The sequence below is a fragment of the Quercus lobata genome, chromosome 6 (genome assembly GCF_001633185.2).
Source record: "Quercus lobata isolate SW786 chromosome 6, ValleyOak3.0 Primary Assembly, whole genome shotgun sequence".
Taxonomy (NCBI): Eukaryota; Viridiplantae; Streptophyta; class Magnoliopsida; order Fagales; family Fagaceae; genus Quercus; species Quercus lobata.
Genome location: NC_044909.1, coordinates 27914097 through 27934751, shown reverse-complemented (window position 1 = coordinate 27934751; position 20655 = coordinate 27914097). Strand labels below are relative to the sequence as shown.

The window sequence follows — 20655 nt, the reverse complement described above, 5'->3', positions numbered from 1 at the left end:
TTGGAAGATCGCCCCATCAGGTTCCCTCCAACGATAATCCTTATCTCTCCAAGTGGGGGCCGGGATGATTCCTCCATTTTGCCTTTCAGCTTCTCATCTGTACGATCCCTTCCAACAAAGTGCTTCAACTTTCCTTGCCTGATAAGGTTCTCAATTTGCTGTTTTAGGTCATAACACTCATCCGTGTCATGCCCATGGTCCCTGTGAAAGCGACAATATTTGTTCTTATTGCGCTTGTTGGGATCCCCTTTCATCTTCTCTGGCCATTTTAAAGAAGGATCGTCTTTGATTTGCATGAGCACCTGATTAAGTGGAGCGTTCAGGGGCGTATAGTTCTGGCTTCTTCCCATGGGACCTGTCTTCCTGCCATCTCGTTCCTTTCTATCTTCCGTCCGTCCCTTCTTTGGACGAGGGGCTTGTTCTGAGTGTCGAGCTGGGTGCGCTTCCATCCTCTCAGCTCTTTTCCTCTTCTTGGCTATGATTGCATCTTCTGCATTCATGAAGTTCTGAGCCGAATGGACGAGCTCGGCCATGGTTTGCGGCTCCTTCTCGTATAGCTTGTGGATAAATAAATCCGAATTAATCCCATTGTGGAAGGCTGCCAGTAGAAGCTTGTCGTCCACCTCGTCCACGCTAAGGGCTTCCCTGTTGAAGCGAGTGATGAATGACCGCAGGCTTTCGTTCTCCCCTTGTTCTATGGTCAGTAAGCTGGACGAAGAGCGTTTGTGCCTCTGTCCCCCGATGAAATTGTTAACAAACAATTTGCTTAACTCTTCGAAAGAACTTACGGAACTTGGGGGGATTTTACTGAACCAAACTCGTGCCGGGCCTTTAAGGGTAGTAGGGAAGGCTCGACACATGATTTCATCAGGGACCCCTTGGAGGTGCATTGTCGTCTTGAATGTTGCAATGTGATCAAAGGGGTCACGCGTCCCATCATACGAGTCCAGGGAAGGCAGTTTGAACTTTGATGGTAAGGGGTGGCCATTGATGGAAGCCGTAAAAGGAGAATCTGTTCTGTGGACCAAATCCTCTATAGGATTAGTTCTCCTCATGTTCTCCTTCATCTCCTCCATGACTTTCTTCATTTGGTCCATCTCCTCTTTCAAGTGTGGCACTACCCGTGAAGTGGTGCCTCTAAACTGGCTTCCAACCTCAGTATTCTCTTTGTCACCATGGCCTTGTGTCTGTCCTGCGTGTTCCTCACGTGTCTGTCTTCTCTGACTGATCTCCATCCTTAACTCCTGGTTTTGGCGAGTCAATTCCGCCATTGCAGCCGCCATGGATTGCATATTCTGAACGGATGACGTCTGCATGACTGGTGCAGATTGGCGATCACGCTGGGGATCACTTGAAGCGCCTCTGCTTCCCTGACGGCCAGGGCTAGTAGCCCTCGACCTGGTCCTGACCATCCTAACCCTTTGTCGCGGAAAAGAAAGTCGCAAAACAACCTTCGGTTTCCCACAGACGGCGCCAACTGATATCGCTCCGAATCAGTAAGGTGGATGGCCTGGCTTCGGTGGGCTATCGAAACGGTTGATGGCCTGCAAGGAAGGAAACGCAATCAAAGAGGAGACCGGAGAAGACCGGTCGAACCCCCTCCGATGGAGAAGTTAGTTTTGTAGAGAAGGAAGTTCCAAGTATTTTGGAAAATTGTCTGAGTGAGAATCTTACCTTTGTCGGGTTCAGACCGGTCCCTTATATAGGGAGCCTGGGACGGTTACTTGTCCAATAACCGTTCCAGGATTTGTGGAAACCAACAACTCCGGAGTTAACTACCTCAACGGATATAAAATTGTAACCGCTAATGGAAGTTAACTTATTCGAAGGGTTTGTTGAAAGTCTAAGTGTTGAGCTTCTGTCTGTCTAGCATAGGACGGTTTGGTTCGTCCAAAGATATCTATCGATTGTTCATGGACGAACCCAATGGACGATCATGCCTCATGGAGGACAGTTTATGGAGTGGTGCTATTATTCATGGACGCTTCTTCCTCTTCTGGATAAACTCTGGGATCAATCCTGCGTTGTAGGCTCTGGACGAGCCCGTTGGACGAGCTGGAGATGGGAATTATTTTCCGCTTCTCTATCATCTTTTAATCTAGATTCTGCCAAACATGAACTTCTTGCTCACAAATTCAAGGACCACCTCAAAGATTCTTAAAGCAAATTGTATGTGTAGGCACTGTGGGTTCAACTTGATCACCAATCATTATACAAATTGTTCTTCAGATTTTCTTTGATATCTTCGGTTAGATGTTGAATAGAGAGTTAGGTTAAAGAAACCCTAGGTAAGGATAAAAGTCTCTCTCCCTCTCTCTTATTTTAGTTGACTCTTATGATCTCTTAAATATTTTAGTAAGGCTCGAAATCCAAGTCATGAGCTGTCTTAATGGGTTTGATTAAGAATTAGGATTCTTGAAACCCAATTGATTGAGACTTTGTCGAGACATAGCTCGATAAATCGATTATGTGTCAAGCTTTCAGACACTTCCTTTTACTTGAGTTGATCTTGGGTCTCCTTTCTTAATATTGAATTACAACTTTATGACACTTAATTATTTCTTCATGGTATGCCAAAATTTAACAAATATTGACTAAAGAAAAAATATAATTTAGTCAAATACAAAATTTAAGAACTGTATTTTGATACAAGGATAGTCCAATACGAATATACAAAATTTAAGAATTAGGACACATGTTTTACAACTCAATTTAAAACAAAAATTTTAAACGCATTACATATGTCACATTAGCTAGAATTGACCATACCTACTTTTCCATCTAATTTCACAAAATGTGAAGTAATCGATTGTGGGTGATAGAAAAAAAGAGTTGGGTCAAAGTAAAAGTTAGTAGACAGAAAGTGTTCACTACTCACAGTCGATTACTTCGACATGTTATGAAATTGACGCTTTTTTGTTTTGAAATAAAATATTTTCCATAAAATGTTTTCACATTTTTAGATTTTTGTTTGTATGTAAAACTTGTAAAATATTTTCCTTTGATCATATAATGCTTTGTAAAAAGTTGTAAAACATTTTACCTTTAAAATTTTGGTAAAACATTTTACAAATCTGGTGCTTAGGTTTGCGATTCGATTGTTAAAGCCACTGTTAGAAAGGTCTTGTTGTTGGAGATTGTGTTATGGTGGTTAGGTCACAGGAGCCGTTGATCCAGCAGTTAGGTTGTTGGAGCTAGTGGTTTGGTAACCAAAATCACATACCCGAAATTGTTGGTCCAATATTGGCGATTTGGTTGCCAAAGTTGCCGTTCCAGTAGCCGGAATGGCAATCTGATCATCGAATCTCCTACACTAGCAGTTCTAGTGACCAAGCTGCTGGTTTTGATGATTTGTGCTTGAAATTTTTTACATATTACACCAAACACATGAAAATATTTTCTTAAAAATATTTTATTTGTAAAACTCTCTCTGAGAGAAATAAAATGTTGGTTTTGTCCCCAAGTTCTATTAGTTAATAATTATTACTCTTTATTGTAAAAAAGAACAAAATATTTTATTATTGTAGGTAGATTTAGGGTTTGTTTGTGATCCACTTATTTTGCTGAAATTAAAAACTTTTTTGTTAAAAGCACTGTAGATAAAGGTAAAAGTTAGTTGAAATAGTACAGTAAGACCTCATGAATAGTACCAAGAAATGCAGTGGGGCTCATGAATAGTAGCAAAAATAAATTGAATAGTAAAATAAGTTGATAAAAATAATTGTTGCCAAACGCACAGTTAGTCTTATGTTTACTTTACAGATTGTGCGAAACTAATAATAGAATATTATAAAAATATCTTTGAGTAATGCCTTTATCATAACTTCTACTACAAGTTGCTTTTGTGGCATGTTGTTAGTGGTGGAGTTGTGAACCCATCACTTTTATTCCACCACTTATAACTTGTCATGCGAACTAGTTGTGGGCCTTATGGAAAAAGTTGTTGGTTTAGCATTTTTTAATGGATTTGGCTTACTTCTACTACTTTTTTTTAACTAAAATCTCGATTTGTTTTAAGGAGAAACTATCATATCATCAATTAATTAAATAAAATGTGATGATTAAGTGAGAGTTTGGATATGGATTATCTCAAGTCCGTGTCTTGCGTTTACGTTTTGACGTTTTTTTTTTTTCCTGTTGCTATTCACACTTTTTGGGAGACAATGGCTACTGTTCATGAACACTAGCCGTCGTTTATTGACTTTTCAACCCACTTTTATCAGTTTTATGGGTCTGTGAACAGTGTTTAGGACCTATAAATTTCATTTTTCAGTCATTTTTTTTATTAAAAATGGGTTTTACGGTACTATTCACATATTTAAAAATTATTTTGCTATAATGTTTTCAGTTTTTAATTTTCAATTTCAGTAAAATAAGTTTTATCCAAACACACCCTAAATTACATAACAAAACTCTTTTTAATATCTTCATTTTTAACATTAAAACTTAAAAGCCAACGGTGATTAATTAAATAAAATATGAAAATTAAATCACACAGTAAAACTCTTTTTTAATATCTTCATTTTTGACGTGAAAAAGCCAACGGAGACTTTATTTTTATTTATATTTTATTATTGCTACCTGTCGTATGTCCTTACGCACGGCAGCAGTTCCATAATTGTAGCAGTGGGTGGTTGGATTTTGAAGTTTAAAAATTCAGAAAATAAATAAATAAACAAAGCCACTCAAATTCAACCCCCGTGGCTGTGGATATCGACGAGTTTAAATACAGGGGGGCAGAGAGAAGAAACACATTCATTCTGCAGCTAAAACTAATTAATAGTAGTTGTTGAAGAAAGATGGCCTCCGCAGGAATTGGAAGGATAAAGCTGGGTTCACAGGGACTGGAAGTGTCAGCGCAAGGTTTAGGATGCATGGGCATGTCCGGTTGGTATGGCCCTCCAAAGCCCGAACAAGACATGATCTCTCTCATTCATCATGCCATCCACACTGGTGTCACCTTCCTCGATACTTCTGACATGTATGGCCCCTTCCTCAACGAAATCCTCCTTGGAAAGGTACTTTTACTTATTAATACTCTCTCTCTCTCTCTCTCTCTCTCACCTTCTTTTCTTTACTGTTACCATCGCTTTCTTACAGGCTTTGAAGGGAGGGCTAAGAGAGAAGGTAGAATTGGCAACAAAGTTCGGTGTTACGGTTGTGGATGGGAAGAGAGAGATCCGTGGTGATCCAGCTTATGTGAGAGAGGCTTGTGAGGCCAGCTTGAAGCGCCTTGATGTTGACTCTATTGATCTCTATTACCAGCATCGCATAGACACTCGTGTTCCCATTGAAGTCACGGTTAGTTTAACTTAATTCTTACCTCCTCAATTAGCATCATATATATTTGTGGAAGATACTTATAACTCCCACATGTTTACGTTAATATATATTAATTGTTCATTCCAACACAACAAGGAACGTTGGACATAAAACCTTGAGATTTGAGACCATCCTTGCCATTGATGGAGCATTGATACTTTAATTAAAAACGGGAAGGTATTCATTTAGCCCAAACTATTTTATTTGAGATTTTTTTTTTTTTTAAAGTCTAACTCTGTTGATTTGTAAAATTGGTTTAATTGGACTTTATTATACAAGAATTAGTGGAAACAGAGAATTTGCATTTGATTCAGGATTGACCTCACAATGTTAGGAGTAGAGAAATCCATTCTTGTCATGCATTTATATGATATTTAGCTTATTGTCTTTGTATATCATTTAATTTCTTGATTCTTTTTTGAACAGCTTGTTCTGAATCTGTTTTGAGTCCTATCCAATGTTAATCTTTCGATTTATTTTCTTTTGATAAATTCTCTTTTACTGTATATTTGGAATGGATGATATGGGAGGAGAGACGAGGGGAAAATGGCCGGAATATTCTATGAGGGGAGGAGAAAAGTAGGCGGAATGTTTTTCCCCTCTCCTCTACTCTCCCACATCTCCCACCATCCAAACGTAGGGTTAGAGTCTAAGAGTCATATCATATATATCCTTGAAATACGATATTAAGATCATTTGACTGAAGATCCAAATTGTGAGGAATCTCTTTCAGAAAAAAGAAAAAAAAGAAAAATCATTTTCACTCTCATCTTGGAATACTACTCCCCCATGCATATTACTCTAAGCCTTTTACTTGCTACCTTCTAAACAGGAAATGCTACATGGATTTCCTTCACCACTCTGTACTTGTGGAGGTGGAAACATTTAAAATTATCTTCTTGCCTCTTTGATTACTTCATTTTCTCACTTGACTCTATGACTAGTTCATTTTGTAAGAGCTGAAAACTTATGTTACTCTTCCATGATGGTTTTACAGCAATGAATGAATATCTTGGTATGACTTTGTTGTCATAAGGGATATAACATCAATTACTTTGTGGGCCAAAAGCAAACCAATTAAGGCTCACCTCATTTGTTTTACTTCAATCAATTCATCAAAATGAGGCAACCAAAGTTTCAAACATTTTTTTTTAAGAAACAAAAAACTCAATTGAACTGAATAAAGAATAAAATTAATGAGGGTTCCTCTTTCTCTCTCTGATTATGTAATGTGGAATGAGGCTACAAGAAATCATTTTCACCCTGTTCATATTTATATTTCCACATCCAAAATGTTTTGGACTGCATCCTAGGCAAATTCCAGATTAATCAATTTTCAGAATATATTTTTGAAATTTAGGATGTGCATGGGACATGTTGATTTCATTTCTAATATATATACTGGATTTAGGATTTCCAAAATATATTCTTGAAATTTAGGATAGTCTATGAATTCTATGCAAAGTGAAGCCATCATCTAAGTAACTACCATCATTCAGTTCTTTTATGATTATTTATGAAATATGTGAAAAATGGAACTACCATTTGTTAAAGATCATGTACTCATGAGCCTATATTGTCCTGCTTTTCTTGATAAGTTAAACTGTAATGCTTGTCAAATAATGACTGGCGAGCCTTGTAATTCACCATTCTTGTATTCTAAATTAGTCTAAGTACATAGAAAAAAGCTGTTGTTTGTAGAATGGTTATGTTACAGCTATCTTTTTTTATGCTAGCTTAGCGGTTACATTCGTTGCCACTATTGTACCTTAATTAGTGTCCCATTATGCATCTTTGAAGAAGCTTGCTGTTGAGCTTCCCCTAATTCTTCTCTTCTATATATTATAAGGTTGGGGAACTCAAGAAACTTGTTGAAGAGGGTAAAATCAAGTACATAGGTCTATCTGAGGCCTCTGCCTCAACAATTAGAAGAGCACATGCGGTTCATCCCATAACTGCTGTGCAGCTAGAGTGGTCTTTGTGGTCTAGGGATGTGGAGGAAGAAATAATTCCTACTTGCAGGTGAGGTGTCAATTACAATTGCATATTAAGGTATTGAATAATTAAGATTCAAAATTTAATTTTGTCCTCATTGTGCAGGGAACTGGGCATTGGGATTGTTTCATACAGTCCTCTAGGACGAGGATTCTTTACTTCAGGGCCTAAGGTTGTTGAAAATCTGACGGACAATGATGTTCGTAAGGTTTGTGAATCTACCACAACTGTTGAGCTTCAAATTCAATTGAGTATACAATAGGAATGACACCTTTATAGCATCATCAGTGATATATATGAATACTCCAAGATTTTATTTCCTTGCAAGAAACCATTGGCTTAGATAATTATTCAGTTTGCTTTCCTGTTTCTCTTAACCATACAGCAGTCGTCATTCTATCTAAAACTTGACTTATGCCCAAAATTTTCTTCTGTGATAATAATATCCAAATAGAAATAGTCCTAATTTTTCTTAACAAATGATTTTCTATGCCTAAATATTGGCTGAAATCTTTGTAGTGCAAATATCTCGTGTTCATTATGTATTTGCATAACCCTAGCTCACCTCAATTTCTCATGTCACCCATCAGAATATTTGGTTCCTTTCTTCGATGGTTTTCACCTCCTCCTAACTCATTACACCTGAAATAAAAAGATATTGCCAGGAGTTGAATATTTTCCTATCAACTCCTTTTGGTTTTACAGAAAGCTTGTTTTCATGAAATGGATATAGATTAATTGATTCCTGCTATTTTGTTGATCATAAGAGATGTAATTAAGTATTTTCTGTAACCTACATAAGTTGTCTATGGTCATTTACGAAAGTTTTGGAGGCTGGACTCTGCTGGTTTGATCACATCAGTCGTTTTAATATATATTTGCACATACTTCAATGGCACATCATGCTAATGACCTGAATAAAGTAAGCATAGCCTGCCTCAATTGACAGGCATATGGTAGCATGGATGCCTGGAGACTTGAAGAATGAGGCTATAGCCATAGAAATTGTTTGAGGTGTATGTTCATCGTTGCTTTTATGCACAACACTACTTCCTTCAAATTATCTGCGGTGACATCAGTCTTTATAAATATGTAGTGTTATAGTGATTTTCATTTATTATGCAGTGAACTCAGAATTTAAATGATATATGTATTCAATGCTTGCAGTTTTTACCCAGGTTCCAACCTGAAAATCTGGAGCATAACAAGACCATATTTGAGCGTGTTAATGAAATAGCAATGAGGAAGGGATGCACCACATCACAGCTAGCATTGGCCTGGGTTCATCACCAAGGGAAGGACGTGTGTCCCATACCAGGAACCACCAAGATTCAAAACTTCAACCAGAACATTGGAGCACTGTCTGTCAGACTAACACCAGAAGAAATTGCTGAAATTGAATCATTTGCTTCCGAGAATGACGTTAAGGGTGACAGATATGCAGAAGGTGCTTCAACTTGGAAGATTTCTGAAACTCCACCACTTTCTTCATGGAAAGCTTTGTAAGCACTGCACAAGCCTTTCATTCTGTCTCAGTACCACTTGGAAACCTCATGGATTTTTTCAATGTCATTGATGAAGTGTGTTGAGCATTTGACTGCTCAGAAAATAAGTATCTCCTTCCTAAACTATAGGGGCCTTTATTGTGTACACCTAAACTTCGAAATTTTGTTATCATCACCCTAATTCAGTGCTCAGGAGTCAATTGTGGAATTTTTATTGTTTAGGGTGGATAGATTCCCACTAAACTCTTAATTGGGACCTCAATTCAGTTCTTGGGATGGATATTATAAATTAATCTCAAATTATGGTGTGGAATGCAAATTTGGAAGTGGGCATATTGTAAATGATTCATAATTTTGGGTTAATAGTTATAATTAACCCATTTATTATGTTCAATTTCATGAAATTAGTAGATAAATATTTGGTTCATGCTTCACTATTCAGATCTTGTATGGAAAATTTTATTGCTATAGTCTTGTAGAGAATGTTTGCAAAAGTAAGCTTAAAGTTTGACATGAATTAAAAGAATGCACTTACCTCTGTTTGTTTTGCTGTAAAATGATTTCACAAATATTTTTAGGTATTTTGCATGACATGTAAATTTTTTTAAATGCCAACTACCAAAACCGGTGGTTCAGCTATTGGAATCATAGGTTCGATGATCGGACATTCGGAATCAGCACTCCAATCATGGATCAGCGGCTATGGTAGCCTAGCCCTGTGGACTGGCAACCAAACCACCAGATTGAGGGGGGGAGGGGCTGTGTGTTAATTTAAAATGTTTTACTAAGTTTTTATGGTAAAATTTTTACAATATTTTGTAAGGGATTTGAAAATCAATAGTATTTTCAAAGTTTAAAAATTTTTACAATGAAACAAATATGAGAAAATGTTGAAAATATTTTTCTATAAAAATTTTACCGCGAAATAAACCGAGGATAGTTATTTACTATTAGCCTTAGGCACGAACTCGTTATGCACATGGTTAATAACTAGTGTATTTATTTTTAATTCTAGTTGGTAATAATTTTTTATTTATTTAAAATAAGTAACTATGTAATAATTATAGAGTTGAAAATTTTACTAGTTATAAATATGTATAAAATTAGGGTATACTTGATATATCTTTCAATTTAACTATATATTTTACCCTTTTTTTTTAATTCCAAATTGTCATGGTCTTTAAACCATTTGCTAAAATACTTTTGCATGCATAATTTATTATTATTTTTGACGATCAATTTTAACTAAACTATATATAAGGGTAGGTACGCCAATTATAAAAAGTGGAAACCAAATACTCCCTACTCCTACTCCTACTCCTATTAAGGGTTTTTTTTTAGGTGAGTTAATGTGGTGCAAAAGATGAAGGATCTAATCTAAATAAATCATCAAAAACTCAATAAACACAAAAAAGAAAAAAAGAAAGAAAAAAAAGAAAGGGTAAACTCATGTGTATATCCAAAAGAAATAAAAAATAAAAGAATAAAAGAGAGAAATAGAGTATAATTTGAATCCTATGTAATTGTAATTTTTTTTTAATTGTATCATGCATATGCACGGGTTATACATTAGAATATATTAATAGCCAAAACTAAGAAAAAATCTAATTAAATTCTAAATTTGAGTATAATTTTGTGTCACGTATCTCATTTAATTTTTAAATTTGTGTGTCAAATGATTTATTAGGTACAAAAATCAAAGTGTCTAAATTTAATTAGATTCTAAATTGAACTTTAATTGGAGTTTTTTTTTTTTTTTGAAGGGTAATTGGAGTTCAATTTTGCTAAATCATATATATATATATATATATATATGTGCAATTGTGATTATTTTTTAATGTACCTGTGCATATGCACAAGATTACACACTAGTATAAATAATAGATTATTCCTACATTATTCTATTATATCAATACGGCACTATTGACTCATGTAATTGGTAAACATTAGGAAAAAATTGCAAATTACACTCCTAAAGTTTGGGAGTGTTTTTAGAATTTGCAATTTACCTTAAACATTATACACAATGTTAAGCCAAATTTTATTAAAATAATACAAGCGTGAACCCTTTTAATGGAAAAATAATAGTATTCAATAAGGACTTAGTTCCGGTCAATGCCATTACTGTTAGTGTGTATTTTGAATTAAGGACCCTATGCGGCAATCAGCTGCATCTAGGAATGTAATACACCTCCAAAAAGGAAAATCAAGGACTTAAATTTTTTATTTTCATACCAAAAATATGTGTCCTAGTATCTTCCCTTATCTAACCCTAACTACCCTAAAGAATAATAAATCCATAGTTCTAATTGGCAGGCAGAATTCTTAGAGGCTCTTCTCTCTCATTGGAGGATAGGTTCTAGAAAGTCACTAGAAAACAACCAATTTTCATCAAAATAATTTATTTAGCAACCCAAAAAAAAAAAAAAAATCAAGCATTTTTAGACCAAACCAATAACTCAAAACAGTTGGTCTACAATAATGTATGTGGTTAGAAAGGAAAGCCTTGCATTATATTTGATCTTACAATAGGGTCAAACCAGCCAAAATGATACTTCCAGAATTAATCATGACAACATGAACATAGTGCGATGCCCATTAGGCTTTCCTACCACATAACCCTCCATGTGAAAGTCTAAAAATGAACATTTTAACAACTAAAGGTCCAAATTTGGCTATATTCATAAGACTTTCTTAAAATCGAATTAATCATAAACAGTCATGACACCAATTTAGTGATGCAAATACTCACCCTCTAAAAATAAATTCAGAACCAAATCTTCCTTTGTATGACCTAAAACCCAGATTAGGAAAATCAAATAAAAAGAGAGAGAGATTGAGGAACAAATCTTTAAAACTTTAATCAACCGATCCTAGTCGTTTACTTTCCGAGGATGAGAATGTGATGGGAAAGTGGGCTCGAATCATGACCATGAAGAGGAGATGCTGTTGGGAAAAATGTGCTGAAAAGCATCTTTTTGGAAAAATATTAGCAAAAAAGTATGTGGAGGAAACATTTTAGTTAGTTAGACTTTTTTTTTTTTTTTTTTTTTAAATGGAACTCGAGTTTCTGAAACTCGAGTTCCAAGTTTTTTCACACGGAACTCGAGTTTGAGAAACTCGAGTTCTGTACAAATGGAACTCAAGTTTCTTAGACTCAAGTTCTACCTCTTTTTTTTTCTTTTTTTTTTTTGGTCCATGTCAGACTTTATCTAAAAGGAAATGGGTTGGAAATCGAGTTTGTTAAACTAGATTTTCAAAAATAGTCCAACTAACTAAAATGTTTAATTCGCATGCTCTGTAGCAAAAAATTTTCTAAAATTCTATCATTTGGCAAATTTTGCCGATGTTGTTGGGTTGTTTGAAGAGAGAGTTTAAAAAAAAAAAAGACAGACGGGAGCAAATAAAAGTCAGATTAGGGTTGGATTGGCAAGGCTTGAAATCAGTTTGAATTTTGGGAAGAAATTTTCATTTAGGCAGGTCTAAAAAATTCAAGTCTCTCTTTCAAATTTGTCACCAAAAGTAAGAATAGTGCTACAATCACATGAAGTTTCATAATTTTTGCCACAATTCGCCATGTGACAAGTTGTGAGTAGTAGATATGTGTCCTCATTTAGACTTATCATCACACTTTTACCACTCACAACTCATCACATGAGGAATTATGACAAAAATTGTGTAATTTTATGTGATCCTAGCATTACTCCTAAAAGTAAACTATACAAGACATGGCTCGGCTACCAACTTTTAGCATTTTAAATAGATGGCAAAATCTTATTAGATGGGAGGATTATATCACATCATCACCTAATAATTTCTCAAAAGAGTGGATTCTAATTAGCTTAATTGCTAAAGTTTTTGATAGTTGAATAAGAGATTTAGAGTTCAATTCCCGCATATACTAAAAACTAATTGATGTTTTGGTCTGATGATAAAGAGTTATTATTAGGAGTGTGCATAATAGGTTGAAACTCTCAAAAAATAAAAATAAAAATAAATCTAAAAAGTGTGACCTTACATGATGGTCGTGGCGCTTTATCGCCGCTTATTATGATTTCATGGTAGGTAATTAATAATGGCTTCTTAGTTCTTACAAGTAGTTTTATTGACACCTAGTTGTTTTTATTTTTTATGAAAAAGATATAAGCGTCTAATCAAATTAATGACACTTTAGAATTAAATTGGAATTGCATTGAAAGATTTTAGACTAATTAAGGACATGATTGTCACCCTTTAAACTCTAAGTTAGGGTTGGCAATGGGGCAGGGCAGGGTCGAAGTTGAAGGATGGGGTCTTTGTCCTCACTCCACATAGTTTTGTCTTACCCTATTCTCGCCCCATCTCACATGATGAGAAAAACTTTCTCACCCCATTCCCGTCCCTTGGGGCCTCACGAAACTCTGCCCTACCCTGTAAAACTCTATTTTTTGTTAATTTGCCCTACAATTAGTACCATTTTTTTTTTAATGAAACCTATTTCATTAATAAAAATATACTTGAAATTACAACTAAATTTATCCCATCAAATCAAATCAATTTTCAGAAAAAAAAAATTTGAATAATATATCCAAGTGTTTAACAAGACAATCACAAAAAAAATAAAAAAAAATCTCATAGTATAACACATAACAAAATAAAGGCAGAGAACTACATTGGGTAGAACAAAATAAGCTAATAATGATATATTGGTTTAAATAGTAGAGTTTTAGGGTATGAAAAATTTACAATTATAACCCCTTAGCAACACAGGGCGGGGTGGGGACGGGGAGGGACAGGATGAGGTGGGGTGGGTCTAAAAAGTCTAAACTCATCCCCGCCCCCGCCCCTAAAATCTTGCCTCATCTCCGCCCCACCACCTTTGTAGGGCAGGGAAAACCCGCATGGGGCGAAGCGGGGAGGGATAGATTAAGCAGGGCGAGGCAAAATTGTCATCCCTACTCTCTAAGTATCAATTTAAAATATAAAATAAAAGGGTAATTACAATAAACCTACATATGGTTAAGTTTATTTTCACTTTGCCTACTCGTGGTTCAAAACTTGACACTTTATTTATGTGAGGTCATTTTTGTTAGGGGCTCCGTAACCCACCTCTTTAAAAACAAGAGTAAATATATATTTTTACTTTCCTTTTATGTCTCTCTTCTACTAAAATTATAACAAAAGAAAAAACGAAAAAATAAGATCTAAAAGTTAGTATTTTTTAAAAATTAACAACAAACATAATCTCTTCTCCCCACAACCCATTTATCACCATAATGCCCCTTACATACAACCGCATTTGCTTTAAAAAAATTGGAGCTAATGGTGGTTTGCATCCCCCTTCATCTCGATCATTTGAATGCATTCTTCTCTAGAAACATCTATAAAATATTAAAATATGTTACTAAACCACTAGTCGCCTACAAAGATCTCTCGGTCCTATTTGAATATCCATACTATTTAATTGTTGGAAAAATGGTTTATTAACGTCGTGGACACTTTCTTAAAACCATTATGGTTTGAATGAAAAATTGATTTTGTAAGTCGGTCCAAGTGAGGTGGGCTTAGTTTAAACACTAGCCTTGATCAGTTTTGTATCAACTATTCTGCATTCATTTGGTCAGTGAGTTTTACTCTATTTTTCTTGTACATTCTCACACACAAATTTATGCATATATTATTTATTAATCTTGTTCACAAAATCACAAAATAAATTATTTGCGAATAATTTCCAACAATCTTAAGAAATTTTTTTTGTTTTCTTAATTTGTTTTTGTGATTTTCGTTAAATGAATTTTGTGGTTTTATAGTTAGTAGTTACTGTCACAGAACAGTTTTTGTGAACAAACCTAGTAGTGTGAAATCGCATTGATTCTCACTGTTACCGTTTTGCGAATTGCATGTTGTAGAAAGGGAAAATTCACGACCTATCACAAGCTGACACGTCACATTATCAAGTCCACAAAATACAGCCAATTACAGAGCACCATGTATTGCTGCTAGGTTTTCCTCTCACTATTCAGAAGCCAATAGAAATTTGCCAAGTGTCATGCAAGAACCAATCACGCATCAGCGCACGTGTAAGCGATGACTCAAGCAGCCTCGCACGTGTAAGCGATGACTCAAACAGTCCAGCACGTGTAAGCGATGACACAAGCGAACCAATCAGACTGTGACATGTGTCACCAATCAAGTTACGCCACGTGTCGCTCACCCACCCCAAAACTCCTATAAATAAAAGCCTTCCTGAGACATTTAGGAGGACCAAAATTCAGAAGTGAAAAAAAGCTCTGCGAAGATCAAGCCCCAAAGCCTTCGAGAACTTCAAGAACTTCAACCCCAAAATCGAAGAACATTCGAAGCAGAATCATCCAGATCATCTGCCTAGATCCTAAAGTTCACGGGAATCAAGCCAAAAGTGTCCGAAAACATCAACAAATCACAAATCATTGAAGCTCAACGGATTCAAACCTCTAAAGTTTCGAAGAACTTCCACCACAAACCTTCGAAGACGAAGAACGCACGAAGAACACGAAGAACGCGAAGAACAAAGAATTTCTAAACAAGCTCATAGCCAGAGATTCATTGTAATTCCGTTTCGGTAGTCTTCGATTCATCCCTCAACCAAATTGAAGGGTATTTTGTGTTCAAGTCAAAACCACGTTACCACAAATCTAATCAATAAGTTTTGCAAGGATTGTACCACACTCTTTTGTAATTTTAGAGAATTGTACCACACAATCATCAATACAAATTCGCATTTGTGAAACTATTTTACTTGTTTGATTTATTTCAAACTAGAAATTTAGTCGCTTACAAATTCTGGCACGCCCAGTGGGACCTCTCTGCCTCTCATCTCTTCCTCCTTCAAAAGAAAAGAAATTCGACATCATTTTGCTACTAGCTTCAATGGCCTTTAGCAAGAATGTCCGAAAATTAGTGGTTGATGATTCCAGTGCTGATGAGTATGTTGGCCCAATCACTCGCAGTCGGTCCAAAGCTCTTGATCGACTCCAACCTCAACCAACCCAAGAAAGCCAACCTCCTGCTGTCACCTCTCTGGACTTTCTTGCAAATAGGAAAGCTACCACTAAAGATTCATCTGCCTCGAAAGATTTGGAGACCAGTAATGAATCATCCCCAACAAAGACCTTTTCTATCAACTCTACACCCGTGATGAGAAACTTAAGGAGTGAAGTACCATTGACTTATCCTGTTTCATCATTTTCCCCGTCATCTATAGAGGTCATGCCAGTAATGATGACTAACACCTCTACCATGGAAGAAAAGATGGCTGAAATGGAACAAAGGGTCATCCTTCTCACAAAGGCACTTGAAGAAAATGATGTCAAAATTGCAACCCTAATGAACAAGCTGGAGGTACAAGATTCGGGTGAATCAAGTCTTGGCCCTGAGCAGCCACCTGGCTTTACCTTCAAAGGAGAAAACGCCAAGGGTGATAAAGGAAAAGGAGGTGAAGGCACTTCTCAACATGGACATTCCACCTCAATGGCCTCGATATCTGTCCAACAACTGTAGGATATGATTACAAATACCATTTGAGCACAATATAGAGGTTCTTCCACAGGTTCTCTCATATATTCCAAACCCTATACAAAGCGCATTGATAACATGAGAATGCCAAATGGGTATCAACCTTCCAAGTTCTTGCAATTCGATGGCAAAGGAAACCCTAAGCAACACATTGCTCACTTTGTAGAAACTTGCGAGAATGCAGGCCTCAAGGAGGTCTCTTTGTAAAGTAGTTTGTCCGTTCACTAAAGGGGAATGCCTTTGATTGGTATACAGACTTAGAGCCTGAATCAATCGATAGCTGGGAACAACTTGAAAGGGAGTTTCTCAACCGATTTTACAGCACACGACGCACAGTAAGCACGATGGAGCTTACCAATACTAAACAGTGGAAGGATGAGCCCGTCGTTGATTATATCAATCGGTGGCGTTCTTTGAGTCTAGACTGCAAGGATAGACTTACTGAAATATTTGCTATAGAGATGTGCATCCAAGGCATGCATTGGGGACTTCTTTACATCCTTCAAGGAGTAAAGCCTCGAACATTTGAAGAGTTGGCAACTCATGCGCATGACATGGAATTAAGTATTTCCAGCCATGGAAATACGAAACCTCCCGTACCTGAAGAAAGGAAAGAAAGACGAGAAATAAGGAAAAATGACAGGAATGCAAAAAGTAATATCAAAGACTCAATGAATGTCAATCCTGCCCCAATCAAAATTTCAACAAAAAATGTGAAGGCCAATGAAAAGAGGCCTGAAGGAGGTCAACAACGTGAGACGCGTCGCTCATCACTTAAGGAATGGGAACAAAAGGTCTATCCTTTCCTAGACGCCGATATGCCTAAAATGCTAGAACAACTGCTCAAGTTGAAATTAATTGAATTGTCAGAATGCAAACGACCGGAAGAGATGAGAAAAGTTGATGACTCGAACTATTGTAGGTATCATCGCATCATAAGTCATCCAATCCAAAAATGCTTTGTTCTTAAAGAACTCATCATGAAGCTAGCCAAGGAAAGGAAAATCGACTTGGATTTTAATGATGTTGCTCAGTCAAACCTGGTCACATTTTCTTGTGGGTTACCTAGTTCCCTGTCTCCAAATACTAAGCAAGGGGCAAATACCACGCTCATCCATTTTGGTTCTCTAGAACTGGTTCAAGTTCAGCTCTCACAAAAAGCACCTCATTATAATTCAAACGATGATAAAAGGTCAACGACGGATGAGGAAGAAGGTTGGACAATGGTTGTTCGCAAGAGATGGAAAAAGAAACGAGCATTCCCTCTTCATTTGATCACCCAAGAGTCCAAAAGAGCACAAAACCAGATTCAGCCTTGGTAAAAAAGAATGAGTGATAAAAGGCAAAGGAGACTGGGAACAAAAGTATATGAAGATTCAGCACAAACCCGAAAATCTCGAAAGCTCATCACATTGGAAGAATTCTTCCCCAGAAAATTCTTTCAAAATGACTCAGCCGAGGCCGTCCACACAGTCTCTCGTTGTGAAATTCAGGACGAAAAGAAGGATGTTGACCATGGTGATTCAAAAGAGACTTTGTCATCTTTGGAGGAACTCCAATCTCAGGACAATGAAGTTGAACCCTTGCAATCCTCCACATTACCAAAAGAAGTGCTCACCCAAGCTCTTGAAAAGCCAGAGATATACGCCCCTCATACCAATACGCTTCAACAAACACCAGGATGTTACGTATGCTCTCCAGACTTAACCTTCACTGATGAGGATCTATTGTTAGGCTCTAAGCCCCACAATCGCCCACTTTATGTCTCTGGTTATGCTCGTAAACAAAGGATTGAGCGTATCCTTGTTGATGGAGGTTCAGCCGTTAACATACTTCCAAAAATGACCATGAAACGACTGGGTTTTACTATGGAAGAATTATCACACAGTCGTTTGGTCATCCAAGGTTTTAATCAAGGAGGACAACGTGCAATCGGCCTAATCCACCTAGAATTATCCATTGGAGAATTGAAAAGCAACGTCTTGTTCCACGTCATCGACGCTAAGACGACCTACAACATGTTGTTAGGACGTCCTTGGATCCATGAAAATGGAATAGTGCCATCGACCTTGCATCAATGCTTCAAGTTCTTTCAAAATGGAATAAAAAAGGTCGATGCCGATTTAAAGCCTTTTGCAGAAACCGAAGCTCATTTTGCTGATGCAAAATTTTATGCAAAAGAAGACATTTCTAGCGAGGTTCTTCCAGTTGAGATCCCGTCTATGGAAGGTAAACAAGATGAAAAGGAGCATGTTAAATTCATCGCCAAAAAGGACATCTCTTCCCCAAAGAAAGGTCCAGAACCATTCCTCTGGTATATACAATTATCACATCACAAGAATGGACAATCACCATTCGTGGAATGCCTTCAACCTACAAAAGACATGGCGAGACCTGCAAAGCTCACGATGGAGGATGTAGCCATATTGAAAGAAAATCATGTCATGCCTTTAACTTCATCCACAAATCCTTTGCCCTCGAAGCCGTTAAATGGATTCATGAGGTCTTCGCAAAGTCCGATAGAGCATAGTATTCTACCAAGTGAGCGGACGAAAGAATGGTTCGACCCAAAGGCATATAGGCTGTTAGCCAAAGCAGGCTACGATTTCTCAAAACAAGAAGACTTAGGGAAGCTAATTCCAGAAGCCACCGGGGAAAAGATGCATGGCCTTAGCAAAACACAAAGGAAAATGCGGCTTGAAGGGAATGAAATTCATATCCCAAAGACCGGATTAGGTTATACTCCCGAACAACCAGTTCAGATATGGATCAAGAAAAGAAGCGATCCTTCGAATTCCCAATACATAACGGTGGAGGTTGGCGAAAGTTCAAATCAAAGAAAAGACCATTCTTCACCCCATGTCTCAGTGTTTGATCGCATCGAGGTCTCGTCATCACGAATCACAGTGTTCGACAGGTTAAATACAACTTGTTTAACACCAAATCGGGACACTCTTGCTTGTAAATCAGTCTTTGATCAACTGGGGGCAACGAAAAGGCCTATTGATAGTCATTCTCAAAGTTCAATAAACTTTGACGTTCAAGGGGAGAAGAAAGCCAATGATAAGATTCGCAGTAGCATTCCTTCACGCATGAAACGTAACTTTACCTTGGAGATCAACACTGAAGGATCGCTCAAAGTCAAAAGACGAACGATTGTACATACAAGTCAGTCACCTGTCCATGATGAGGAAATTGAAGAGGTATCATCCTCGTTTCATATTACAATAGAAGAGGGTACATTGTCAGATGCTGAAGCAACCAATGAAGAGGTCGATGAAGCTCCTCCAGCCTTGGAAGATGGAGGACAAGCTACAGTTGATGAACTTAAAGAGATCAATTTAGGAACTGTTGAAGAACCCCGACCAACTTTCATCAGTGCGCTTCTTACCCTTGAAGAAGAAGAAGGATACCTCAAGCTCCTAGTAGAGTACAAAGATGTGTTCGCTTGGACTTACAAGGAAATGCCTGGGCTCAATCCGAGTATTGCTCTACACCATTTGGCAGTAAAGAAGGGCGTGCGCCCAGTCAAACAAGCTCAAAGACGCTTTCGGCCAGAGCTTATCCCTCAAATAGAAATCGAGGTCAATAAGCTCATTGAAGTAGGCTTCATTCGTGAAGTACAGTACCCGGAATGGATCGCTAACATCGTCCCTGTCAAAAAGAAGAATGGACAAATCCGAGTGTGCGTTGACTTTCGTGATTTGAACAATGCATGTCCCAAGGATGATTTTCCATTACCCATCACTGAGGTTATGGTTGATGCCACTACTGGTCATGAAGCTTTATCTTTCATGGATGGATCTTCGGGTTACAACCAAATTCGAATGAATCCTAAGGATGAGCAGCTTACAGCTTTCCGTACCCCTAAGGGAATTTACTGTTACAAAGTGATGCCCTTTGGACTAAAGAATGCTAGTGCTACTTATCAACGGGCCATGCAGAAGATCTTTGATAATGTACTTCATAAATACGTGGAGTGTTATGTCGATGATTTGGTGGTGAAAACAAAAAGGAGGGAAGACCATCTGGCAGATCTACGATCTGTGTTCACCCGATTGAGAAAGTATCAGCTTAAAATGAACCCCCGCAAATGCGCTTTTGGCGTAACATCTGAAAAATTTCTTGGTTTCATTGTGAGGCACCGCGGTATTGAAATTGACCAGTCCAAATTGAAACTATCCAGAAAATGCCAGAGCCCAAGAATCTACGAGAACTTAGAGGCTTGCAGGGAAAACTGGCCTACATACGACAATTTATCTCGAATTTGGCCGGTCGATGTCAACCTTTCAATAGATTG

General features: G+C 37.2%; 1 protein-coding gene across 1 annotated transcript; it reads left to right on the top strand.

Annotated features, from left to right (window-relative positions):
* The first annotated feature begins 4652 nt into the window (after positions 1-4652).
* Positions 4653-9249, top strand: LOC115993683 (probable aldo-keto reductase 2). Its single transcript, XM_031117631.1, has 5 exons — positions 4653-5018; positions 5101-5301; positions 7172-7344; positions 7423-7525; positions 8485-9249. Exons 1-5 carry the CDS (start codon positions 4800-4802, stop codon positions 8821-8823), a joined length of 1035 nt encoding a protein of 344 aa, XP_030973491.1. The 5' UTR covers positions 4653-4799; the 3' UTR covers positions 8824-9249.
* Positions 9250-20655: the final 11406 nt, after the last annotated feature.